This window comes from Lagopus leucura, unplaced genomic scaffold (genome assembly GCF_019238085.1).
Source record: "Lagopus leucura isolate 7727_CA_CO unplaced genomic scaffold, USGS_WTPT01 Super-Scaffold_1, whole genome shotgun sequence".
Taxonomy (NCBI): Eukaryota; Metazoa; Chordata; class Aves; order Galliformes; family Phasianidae; genus Lagopus; species Lagopus leucura.
The window spans coordinates 28,648,615-28,660,780 of record NW_024962250.1 but is presented as its reverse complement, the minus strand read 5'-3'; the positions used below and the strand labels follow the sequence as shown (position 1 = coordinate 28,660,780).

The 12,166-nt window shown below is 37.0% G+C and overlaps 1 protein-coding gene across 2 annotated transcripts; it reads left to right on the top strand.

The window, feature by feature from the left end:
* Positions 1 to 3,169: 3,169 nt before the first annotated feature.
* On the top strand, positions 3,170 to 9,715 carry LOC122179901 (alpha-1-antitrypsin-like). Of its 2 annotated transcripts, XM_042871140.1 has the most exons (7): positions 3,170 to 3,240; positions 4,736 to 4,857; positions 4,976 to 5,072; positions 5,836 to 6,525; positions 6,995 to 7,265; positions 7,984 to 8,131; positions 8,795 to 9,715. In XM_042871140.1, exons 4-7 carry the CDS (start codon positions 5,853 to 5,855, stop codon positions 8,996 to 8,998), a joined length of 1,296 nt encoding a protein of 431 aa, XP_042727074.1. In that variant the 5' UTR covers positions 3,170 to 3,240; positions 4,736 to 4,857; positions 4,976 to 5,072; positions 5,836 to 5,852; the 3' UTR covers positions 8,999 to 9,715. The 2 variants fall into 2 exon arrangements, with proteins under 2 accessions (XP_042727074.1, XP_042727083.1); XM_042871149.1 differs by having other exon boundaries at positions 4,736 to 5,072.
* Positions 9,716 to 12,166: the final 2,451 nt, after the last annotated feature.

The following is a 12,166-nucleotide window of genomic DNA, read 5'->3' as shown; positions in this document are numbered from 1 at the left end:
CTGTTGTTATTGTTCCAAGAAAATGGAAATTTAGCCAGAAGCAAGCCAATCCAATTCTGTTTCAGCAGATTCAGTAGAATAAAGCAAGCAGGATATATATATTTTTTCTCTTTACACAGACTCATTTCAAGCACAGAAAAATTAAGTTCTTAAGAATCAGTTGCTTCTGATAGTTCCTGGGAAGGATGTTTTTGATTGTGTATTCTGAGAACCAGGCATACTTATATGGCAGCTACAGGACATTCTGTGCGTCATGGTGCAACTCATCTTTGATATGAGTCTAAGGAGCTTTTGGAGGTATGAAGAAAATTCATAGTAGTGTTAATCCCTAATAAAGCATTGAAGTCTAGTCTCCAAAGCACAGCGGCATTGGAGTTCCCCAGTGGAAAAGAAAGGTGAGAGATGTATGGGCATTTGAAATGCAAATGTTTCTCTGAAAGCGAAATATTCACTACAGTGGGTGTAAATTCTGAAGAAGGAAAGGAGCATGAAGACCAACATCGACTATATAACTTTGAATACAGTGACACTTCTCCTAGCAGCCCCTGCTGTGTAGTACATCTCTATCCTTACCCACACGGAACTGCTTTGATTTGATTTAAACTACTTGTACATATACAGTGGTGATTACATCCATTCCTTGTAAACTGTTAACCAACAATGACTGATATGAAAATATCCGTTGTATTTTCTCAGTCTCAGGTTTTACAGAGAATCTATTTTTAAATAACAAAGTAATTGTGCTTTCCTCAGACTAAAAGTTTTAAAGAAAACAACGTAATTCATGTAGATGTCCTTGGCTATGATTAATATCCTGGTTGCAAAAACTCTGCTCAGCCCAGATGTTTATGCAAATGACTTTGTTGTCTTTTCGTGAAAGAGAATTTCCATAATGAAACTGTTTTCTGTTCAAAACTACTCCTACAGATGAATATATCAGCAGTGAATTAGCCTGATTTATACAGATGACTCTTATTTGTTTCTCTTATGTCTGATTGTATTCAGTTACCATTCCATAAGTCATCTGGCAACAAACTACTTATCATTTATTACTTTGTGGTTGGAAAACTTCTGTTAATATCAATATGATGCTCTACATGGAAGGTCTGAAGAGCACTGTGCTTTGCCTGACTTTTGCAGCTGTCTTGTTAAGGAAAAACTGCTACATTGTTTTCTCTGTCTCACGTGGGAAATGTGAACCAGGCCGAAGATGCTCTGCTGAAGGTAAATGTTTGAACAACACTGGAAAATGATGTTTCATTAAGTTGTGATAAGAACTTCGGTTGCAGCCAGGAAGAATCTCAGAGCAAGAGAAAGTGTCTGTGCATGGCTATGATCAAGGATTTAATGAAAAGTAGGTTTTAAAATGCATATGAATGGAAAAATCAGCATATTACCTGGACCTCCTTTATGTGTATATGTTGATATACTGTTCACACATATGCAAAGAAATCCTTTAGGCATCAAAAAAAGCCATGCCTCATCTCATGCATTCAAGAAACAGGTAAAGAAATGTACAATTTGAATTTATTTTCTGTTCCTTCCATTTTTCAGGTCTGAGTCCTATCCCTCAGGCAAATCTTAGGGAAGAAATTTCAATACATCTTGACTCCACCTGCCCTGATTGGAGATTATTGCCTTGTGCCAGTGCTGGACATAGTGCTGTGTGTCATAGCTTTGATATACTCAGAGTTGTAGCAGAGATGATTCAGAAGAGGCATCAAACAGAGGCGAATATTCTCCCATCCTTCTAGCTGCTTCTAGGTTGGTAGAATGTTGAAGATGATCCTGCAATCACATCAGAAAGGCCGTGTAGGCATAGTTTCAATATCAAAGTGGTTTGTGGTAGTATGTTAACATGAGCTGCTGATAGAAATGGGATTTTGCTAACCTGCCAGATCATTAACTGAGAAGATAAGGTCAAACACACAGTTTGTTCTTTTTCCTTTGTTGAAATAAAGGAGAGGGCAGATGCAATATCTCAGGAATCTATCAGAATCCTCAACATCCCTATAGAACCTATCTTCTTTTTGCTGAACTTGAGCAAAACTTTCTAAGTTTTAGTAAAAAAAAAAAATGGTTTAGAAAGTGGAAATTTCCTCATATAAAATCCAGGAAATATACAGTTTTTCAAGCACTCAAGGAAAGTGCTTCTGTAGTGATTGTTACATTAATAAAAGCTCATAACTAGACACAATTTCTTCAGGTTTTGTTTAATTCAAATCACAACACATTAATTGTTGTCATTCGTTCAGATTTAACACAATAATGATTATCCATAGTGGAACTGCTCTCATACTACTCACACAACTAAAATTAGTAGCTCACATCTTGCACAGTCAAGCAGCATATTTAAAAACAATTCCTTGGACATTTGTTTCCTCAGCAGCATGCTTGGAGACTTCTTGGAGAGAAATCTGTTTCCCAACTCCCAGGTTTATGCCTATATCATCATTTTAATGTTCATCATTTAGGAGAACCAGCTGTCAACAGGACAAATTAGTGCCATTCTAAGAAACTGTATAGGAGTGATAAGTACAGAAAACCTTGAGATTAACGTTACTGAGGATGTGTGCTCAGTTTTTTTAGCACATTGAAATTTTATTTAGATTTATTTTTCCTCTCTCCCTTTAATATTTTGACAAGGTAGAAAAGTAGAAAACAAAGGGAAATAAAGTATAGAGCTATAAAAGTAAAAACAAAACAAAAACAAACAAACAAACAACAACAACAACAACAAAACATGTACCAGATAACAGAAAAGAATAAATCTTGTCTATCTTGGGAAATTAAGAAGGAATTATATGCATTATTTTTTACACATCTAGTTTTTTGGCATAGTGAAACCTGGAAAATGAAGTCCTCTCACTGGACAGCTTAGCTACTTGCTAGGCAGCTTGGCATCACTGAAATGCTCTCTCTTAATCCCACAGTGATAATAAACCATAATAAATGTGTTTTTGCTACTGTAAGCAGCATACTCTTTTTTACTTTATATGTTTCTCGTTAGTATCAGTGTATGGGAACTACCGAGTCACGGCCTGAACCTCTGATTGATCACCTGAGGTGAGCCAAGAGCCAGCCAGAGGAGCACAGGTGAAAGCAATTCACCTGTGCTGCTGGAAGGGGTGGAGCCAGGCTGCACCCCTCCTAGACCTATTTAAGAGCTGGCTACCAGTAGGGAAGGATCTCCTCTGGAGATTGCCTCTATTGGTGTTTTGTTGTGAGCTCAGCATAAGGGTAAGCCTCCCATTTATTCTCTCTTGTTATCATAGTCTGCTTTGCCTAACTCTCTTGTTTATTTTGTGATTGTAACATCTTGATATCCATTGCTTATATAGTCAGAAAGAAGCTTGAAGCAGACACAGCTTTCAGAGTCTCTGGGGCTGAAAAATAATCTTTCTGATTATTGAGTGAAGAAAATAATAAAGAGTAACACACAACGTAGCAAGAGCTTTGATTCTCAGTAGAGACTATAGATACATGTATTTTTATTTTCAAGTTAAGATGTACTACAGTAATTTGTTGCAAGTGTGATGTTCTAGTAACGCTGGGAGACTGAGAGTATGGTATTGTCTGCTATATACCAAAGGATGTTAGCAAAGCGTTACAAGGGTTACAAGGCCAAACTGTTGGGTTTTAGGAAATACCAGAACTAATACTGCCTAGTCTTGATGTAATAATGATGGCAAATGGAATAGGCACACATTTTGCTATCTATAAAATGACAAGGCTGTAGAAATACTCTGAAGTCCTGAACTCTTGTCTCATTTCTGAGACTGGATGTACCAGTTACATAGTAAACATAGTAATGGTTACTATGCTTCTATTCTGTATCCATATTTGCCCATTCTTTCCTCTTCCCTGCCTTCTCCAACATTTACCAGGATGTACCAGGTGTGCTTTCCCACCGTGTTAGCTGCCACACATTGAAACATAGGGAACTTGAATGTGTTTTGGGAGGCATCACCATTATTGAGCACATAATCTATGTACAGTTGTGTCCAGTACCTATTCAAGTGCTCCTTTAAACAAGCCTGTGTTCCCAGGGTGGAACTATCAGTTGCCTACTGTTGATCTGAACAAATTAGCATTGATTTGCTGGGCAGCTGGCCAGGCACCAGCAGCTTTTCTGGAGTTACAGCTCATGTCTTTCACACAGCAGTGCTGATAAAGAAAGCTTTCCACCAAGCACCTTTTCTCTTCCACACTATTCTTTTCATGCTTTTTATGTGGGTTTTTTTTTGTTTTTTTTTTTGTTTTTTTTTTTTTTTGTGGGTTATTTGTAGTTTTGTTTTGTTTTCCTCTAAAAACCAGGAGGAAAACTCTTCCACATCACCACTTCACCGTTACCCAGTCACAGGCAATAGGTAAACAGCTGCACCTGCTAGAAATGTCTCATTAGAGTAGTAATGCCACATGTCTGTTGCTGTTACTCACTAAAGAATCTAAAGATTGTTACTAATTGCACACAATCTGGTCCCTTTAAGAAACCCCCTGTAGTAAATGTTATGTTAAAAAGGAGCACTGTAAGGTAGAAGGGTTTTACAGATCTAAAGGCAGCTTACCCTGTTTGGGAACATTGATAGAGAGATTGTATCCCTGTCAGCAGCCTTGCCCCATTTTTTTTTTTTTTTTTATCTCCCCAAGATTAGACCTGGGAGGGTGAAAGACAGGGAGGCTGTGCTCTTATGGAGCTGTGCTGAGGTCTTCTTGCCATTTGTACCATGTCTAGGCTCTAGGCAGTCTTCATGGGGATTCACCATCCTTGGATGCAGCCATGAGAGGCCCAGCTCTCTCAATAGACCCACACAGCAAGCATCTTACAAGAACCCACAAACATGGTAGCACCACAAGGTATCGTCCCTCTCATCAGAGCTACCATTTGACAATATCTTATGCTTGGATTGGACAAAATGTCCAAAACATCATTACTGCTTGCTGTGTATCTTCACTGACATTTTTTTATTTGAAGTCATTAATGATTAACGGAGGTGCTCTGGTGGATCTTGTTCAATGAAGAGAACACTGGAGCAGACAAAGTGAATGCAGCAGGGTCCTCTTGTAGCACTGTAAGTACTCTTTCAATATTTTCTTGGATCATTTGGTTATATCAGTTCAGGGGTTTGTGTTATTGCCTGGGAAGGAAGTGTTTTCACACACAAGTAATGTATACAAAACAATTTGTTATAAAAAGATTCAAAATATGTTAAGGACAAGCAAGAACTGCCTACTAGCACAGAAAATACTTCATCCAATAAAAAAATGTTTTGGAATCAGCAAAGATCCATATAGAGACTTTGCTGCTGCAGTGATTCAATATTTTATCTCTGAGAAAATGGCTTATCTTGTACTTTGTGCCTTAAACTGTATGATATATGTTTACATCACATTTTAGTTTAACACATTTCATTATCTATTTCTCTGAGTAAGAGAGAAAGACTACTAGAGCTGCAGTAACAGCACTTTGAGGTATAAAAATGGCTCCCATCTCTTTTCTCTGGAGAAAAGGTCATAAACTTTCTTTGTGTTTTTTGTGTTATTAGTGATTTAAAAACAACGACAAACAAAAAAAACCCACTTCTATATATATATATATCTATTTCACTGGTTATTATGATCAAAACTGTTCCTTTTGTGAGAGTGTGGTTATGCACAGTTCATCTGGAGATATATTTGTTCAGGGGTTTGCTGCATGAGGAATGTGAAACAAAAGGGAGGGATTTTTGAGAACAGACAGTTGTACTTTGAGAGCTTCATTTTAGTTGGCTGAAACATGCAAACATGAAGAAATTTACTTCCCTGTCATGTTTGGTGTATTTATTTCTTTTCCAGGAAGGGGTAAAAGGAAAATGAAACCCACCTTCTCCTTGTGTTTTCTGCTGGCTGGTTTATATTCTGTTGTCCAATGTCATCAGCATCCTCGCTACCTCAATAAACAGGACGATTCTAAAGGAGCACATTACCCAGGTAGCAGTTCTCACGGGGAAGGAGTTTTTCCAAATAAAAACAAAACTTTTGTCAAAGTAGTTCACAGCAATGCTGATTTTGCATTTTCATTTTACAAGCTGGTTGCATCCGAAGCAACTGATCAAAATATTTTCTTTTCACCCATAAGCATTTCTGCTTCCCTTGCAATGCTGGCACTGGGTGCCAAGTCAGCGACACTAACACAGATTCTGGAAGGGCTTGCCTTTAACCTGAAAAAGACTCAGGATCAAGAAATACATGAAGGTTTTTGCCAGCTCCTCCATATGCTGAACCGTTCAGATAGTGATCTTCATCTAAGCCTGGGCAATGCCCTTTTTATAGAAGAGACACTGAAACCACTACAGAAGTTCTTGGATGATGCCAAAAGCTTTTACCAGTCTGAAGTCCTTTCTGCTGACTTTAACAACTCCTCTGGTGCTGAGATCCAGATCAACAGTTATATTGAAGAAAAGACAAATAAGAAAATTGTTAAACTAGTAGAAAATCTTGATCCTCTCACAGCAATGGTTCTTGTTAACTATGTCTTCTTTAAAGGTAAGAATTACTGAAGAGTACAAAGATTGTAACTTGGACGCACTGCTTATTGCAGAGAATAAAAGAAAGAAACTGTAATTTGAGTATTTGTTTTGAGGAAAACATGTTCGGTATCTAAAAATTTTTCCAGTGAAATCATGTACATGTGTTAACAGTGAGGATGTCTGTGACCTTACTTGTTTGAGTAAGAGGTTGGATTGTTTTTAGAAAATACCTTTGTTGTACTTGGTAAATTATTTAATGTGAAGATAGAATCATGAATTAGTGGAAGATGTTGTTTGTAGTATCATTTCTCTGTAACTGTCTTCAGGCATGTAGGAAGTAATTAAACACCAAGGGCTGAAGTAATATGGAAAAAAAATGTTTGCTCTAATCAAAGGGAAAGAGTGGGACTAGATTCCATTTTATTCGTAATGAAAATTTGTCTTTTTATTCCATTGAATTATTATTTTTTTTTCTTTCTCATAAGCTCATTGGCAGAAACCCTTCAGTGATTCATACACAAAAAAAGAAGATTTTTTTGTGGATAAGAAAACATCTGTGAAAGTTGACATGATGTATCGGAAAGGTTACTACAGAAATTACTTTGATGAAGAGCTGTCCTGTTGGCTGGTTCAGATTCCTTACAATGGAAATGCTGCAGCATTGTTTGTTTTACCTGATGAAGGGAAGATGAAACAGGTGGAAGATGCTTTTTTGAAAAGAACTGTGGCGAAATGGGAAAAGCTCCTCCAAGATAGGTAAGAGATTTTTCCTAGTGTGAGAGATCACCGCATTATTTAGCAGTCAGCAAGATTGAGCTTGAAAAGCAGAACTATTTTACTGAACTCTGTTCACTTACAGTCTCCATGCAGGACTTCCCCTTTCTTAGCTCAAAAACAAAAAATACATCTGGATAGTGAACAAACGGGGCATTGATCTTTTTATCCTCAGCATTGTGGTGATGAAGTTAACAGAGGCTTGTTTTATATGGGCATTGTGAAACTTAAATGGAGTAGCTATTTCTGAGGTACTGGGTATTAGAGTGGTGAGGGCCTGGTGGGATCTGCAGTGTTGTGTGTGAAAGATGAATTTTATTAATTTACTAATACTGAAGCTGTTTCTGTGCTGGCACAGGTGCTGTTTCTGTGCTGTTTTATGTTCAAACAGCCTTAGAACAACAAGTCATGATCTTATAGGATGTCTACTGCCTAGTGAGGCTCTGTTGGTAGCAGAGTTTATATACAGTTATGTCTTCTCTGAATCCTTGAAACCCACTGTGGATATAGAGTTTAACATGGACTTATACTGCTCCAATCCTCTGCATTACATAACTATACTGGTAGAAAGGGCTATCTGAAACCTAACAGCAGACTTTTGTTATTTAAGAAAAAATATAAATGAATTGTCACTGAAGCGAAGCCACCCAGGAACATTACCTAGATGACAATTTGTCCCTTTTGATGTTATTTGTTTCAGAAAAATACACCTACATATTCCAAAACTTTCTATTTCTGGTACCTATGATGTGAAAAAGATAGTCAGAGAAGTGGGTATAATTGATCTATTCACTGAACAAGCTGATCTGTCAGGAATTACAGAGGATCCTGGACTGATGGTTTCAAAAGTAAGTCAGCACATGAAATACAGTGATCACAGAATTTTTCTATTTCTGGGAATCCATTACAAACAAAAAAATGGAAAGCTTATCCCAGTCTTTCTGAAGCAAGATTTAATCATAAGCATCTGCCACAAAGACAAACATACCTTTCCTAAAACTGAAGTCAAACACGCAGATAAGGGGTTACAAACACATGGATCAAGAACAAGGAGGACATACATATCATTAGATGTTCTTTTGGATACTAAACAAAATTATCTATAGGTAGCACATTAATTTTGGTAAAATACCCTCTAATAGAGGGCAAAAATGCAATTACTCTTGTCCTTCTAGTGCTCTAAAAAAAAGTTTTTTTTTTTTCAGCTGGATGATAGGGTAGATTTCTGATAACACATGAAGCTGCCAAATGTAAAACTTAGTCCAGGCTAAATTGCCAGCTTTCTTTACTTCCAGAACTTCTCATCATCAGTCATCTTGAGTGCTCTTTGGCCATCTGCTGCACAGAGATTTCTCTCTGCACACTCAGTTGATGGAGGCTTTCGGGGCTGATGTGATTGTTGATTGAGTGGGCAGGGAGGAGCTGGAGATGAACTTCCTCAGGTTGCTGCTGCCAGATCCCATCCCAGGCAGGTCTCCCTCTGCAGGTTGTTGTGCTTTATATCCTCACAGGTGATCCACAGAGCTGTGTTAAATGTTCATGAGAATGGCACTGAAGCAGCAGGAGTCACAGTGAAGGAGATTACATGGAGATCTGGTGATTTTTCTCGTCCTCCTCGAGTCAGATTCAACAGGCCCTTTCTCCTGATGATTTTGGATAAATATGCTCATACCATCCTCTTCATTGGGAAAATTGTAAATCCTCTGAAAAAATAACTGATTGCCCAGAGGACAGGTACTTCTGCACATGGCTACCTAAGATCCTGTGATCCAGTAATAACTGTGTACACTACTGTGTACTGGTGTCTTTCAACTGTTGTTATTATACACATTTCTAACCCCCAAAAAGCAAGAACTACTTTTTCTTGCCCAAATGACACAGATTTCCCCTCTGGTCTACAACTGTATGTAACTTGTATTGTTAACAAAGTATGAGTCGCTCTTTAGCTGTTCTGTAATAATGCCTTTCAGACGCTCTCCAGTATATGTGGTGATCTGTAGCCTCTTTCATGAATGATGTAGTTTTTACTTTACACCCACGGTGTGTGCAGGGGAGGCTGGGAGAAGAGAAATGGGGGGAAAAAAGACGGAAGGTGTATGTCCTGTCTATTTAATCCACTGACCTTTGATGTAAAATGCAGAGTGTTTTAATATTGAAGTAACTTTTCATTTTTTTTCTTTGTTGTTTTTGTTTGTTTCCTTTGTTGGTTATTTGGCTGGCTTGGTTTTTGTTTTTATTAGAATGAAGTTATTTTTACATCACCACAGACAACAACATTGGAATACACAATAATGTAAAAGGTTGACCATTACGATTGATTTAGCTGTTGTCTTCTCCTGTGGAAGTCCTATTCATGCAGGCAATTAAGTTGCTCTTCATTGAGCTGAGGTATTGATAATGTACTGAGATAAAATAAATGGTGGAATATTTCACGCAATAGCACCAGTTTCTTTTTTATGGGTTTGCTGTCACTTTCATTTCTCATTTCTCTTACTGATTCCAATTTCATTATCACACTTTCCAGATAGACAAGTCAGGCTGTGGTACAGAAATTTTTATCTTCTCACAGAAAACAGCAAAGCTTTTCTAGGGACTGTTAATCTGTTTTGAACTCAGAAAGCTATCATAAACATGCACATCAAATTCAGGTAATATTTGATAAATCAGACTAGATTTTAGCAGTGGATCGATACTATAGAATAAAAACATGGTTACTTGAAATTTGTACCTTTTCTTTCAAGGATTCATGAGTCTAGTGTGTTGCTAGTGTGTTATTTTATTAAAATATGCGAAGCTGTTGAAAGCAGTTAAATACTTGTTAGATCTTTCACTACAGAATATCTCAAATTGGTAAAAAATAAATAAATACAAATAGCAACTTTGCAGTCTTCAGTCTCTTAAAATGTGAAATAATATACAATGAAAATAATGACTATTTCTGAAACAATAATGTCCTGATTGTTTGGGGGATTTTGACTTGTCTCTGGTGTTAAATTACCACTATCAGTATTACTAGACTGTAGCTGTATGTCAGCCAAGTATTTCTTGATGTTCACACTCAAAACCCTCATCAAAATCACATAAACTAGTGACAAAACTTCCTTACTGACATCTGTTTTTGATCTATTCAGTATTTAGTAAAAGCTGCTGGCTAGAACACAGGGCATATATACAGACTTAATCTCAGTGTAATACTGCTAAACTGATTCTACAGAATATCATTTAAAAGTACTTGGCAAACTGTGGGGCTAATTCAGGACAGCATGCTGAAGTCCAGCTTTGCAGTGACAAATGACTATGTAAGCAAATATCATGAGACTTTGTTCTTCATTGTGGACCCCAGATCAATACTATCTGTTTGCTATCATGAAAAAATTTAAATGATATTTTGCCAATCAGATCTCCCTTTGAGAGATCTCTCTTTGATGCCTGACCTATTTGAAAGCAGATGAGGAATAATCAAGCATCATATGGGAATACGAGTCAAAGTTTGTGCTTCTATTTATGTTTGAAAAGATGCCGTGAGGTATTTTGTCAAATTCTAATACAGTAGGACCTTTTCCTACATTATTTTCCCAAAGAAAACATACTGTATAAGAGGAATACTTAAATAGAAATCACATATAGCTATGGTTATATATATATTTATTATTGAAGTATTAAATTCTCTCTCTCTCTCAAAAAAAAAAAGGCAATCATGAAATATGTATAACCTATTTTTTCTTTTCTCATAATCCTTAAAGCAATCTGTCCACATGCCCTTTATTGTCTTATTAAGATGCTGAGTTTAGCACCAGGCTTTCTACAAGCATTAGATCAGCTTTTGGAGAAAATGTACCAGGATATAATTACAGAAGAAAAGCTGACTTTGATCGTGCTTTATTCTTGGGGTACCTCGTCTCAAAAGTAAAATGAGACCAGGTGAAGATTAGTCCCTCTATCATTAACACTCTCTGTGTTTATTAAACTATCTCTGAATTAACCATGTAACCAATAAATATAATGAAATTGTTCTTCACGTAGAGTCACCTTCAAGTGGAAGTAAGGACCATATACAGGTCCTCTGTGGTAAAAATAAAGATAAAATTTGATAAAGTTCAGAAAATGTTTCTCACCAGAACTTCTCGCTCTTCTCAACATACTTGAACGCTAAGTAATGAATACAGAACAATTGCAAAGCTGTTATTCTTATGAGTGTCACAAGTTTAGTGTGCTCATATTTTGCTTAGGGAAGGGTTTCTTCTTTCAATCTGCTGTTGCTTTTCTTCTTGTCTGGATTTCTGTTGATTGGTTTGTTTGATAACTGTGAACTGCATGTCTGCATACCACAAAGCAGTCTTCTCTCTCTAGAGAAATCCTCCCTAGAGTGAATGATTGTATGGCTCTATTCTGAGTCATTCAATCATGCGCTCTAGAGAGAGAAGGCTACTCTGTTGATGTTAAAAGTCGTGGAAGAATTGCCAATCTAAAAAGCAAAAGCTAATGTATTTCTTGTCCTATAATAACTGGAAAAGATTTATCTACAAAAGTGAAACAAAGTAAAAAAGATAAATAAACAGCTCAAAAAAACCCAAAAACACCCCAAGATCAATCCATGTTGGAGATGCACTTAATCCTTAGGACATTGAAAAGAATTTGAAAAAAAATATATCCAACAGCAATTGTGAGTAGTGCTAAAGAACACAGAAGAAGAAATTGCAGCCAGGATTGTGTGAGGGGGCAGAGAAAGTAATAATATACTTGAAGGAAAACAAGGAAAATGGCATATTTCAAACAGCCAGCAGCCAGTGCCAATGCACAGGTCTTTGTTCCCAGAGCTGTGCGGTATCAGCTAAGAAGAACAGCGTGTAATATAGCCAACAGCCTTAAAGGTCATTAACTGA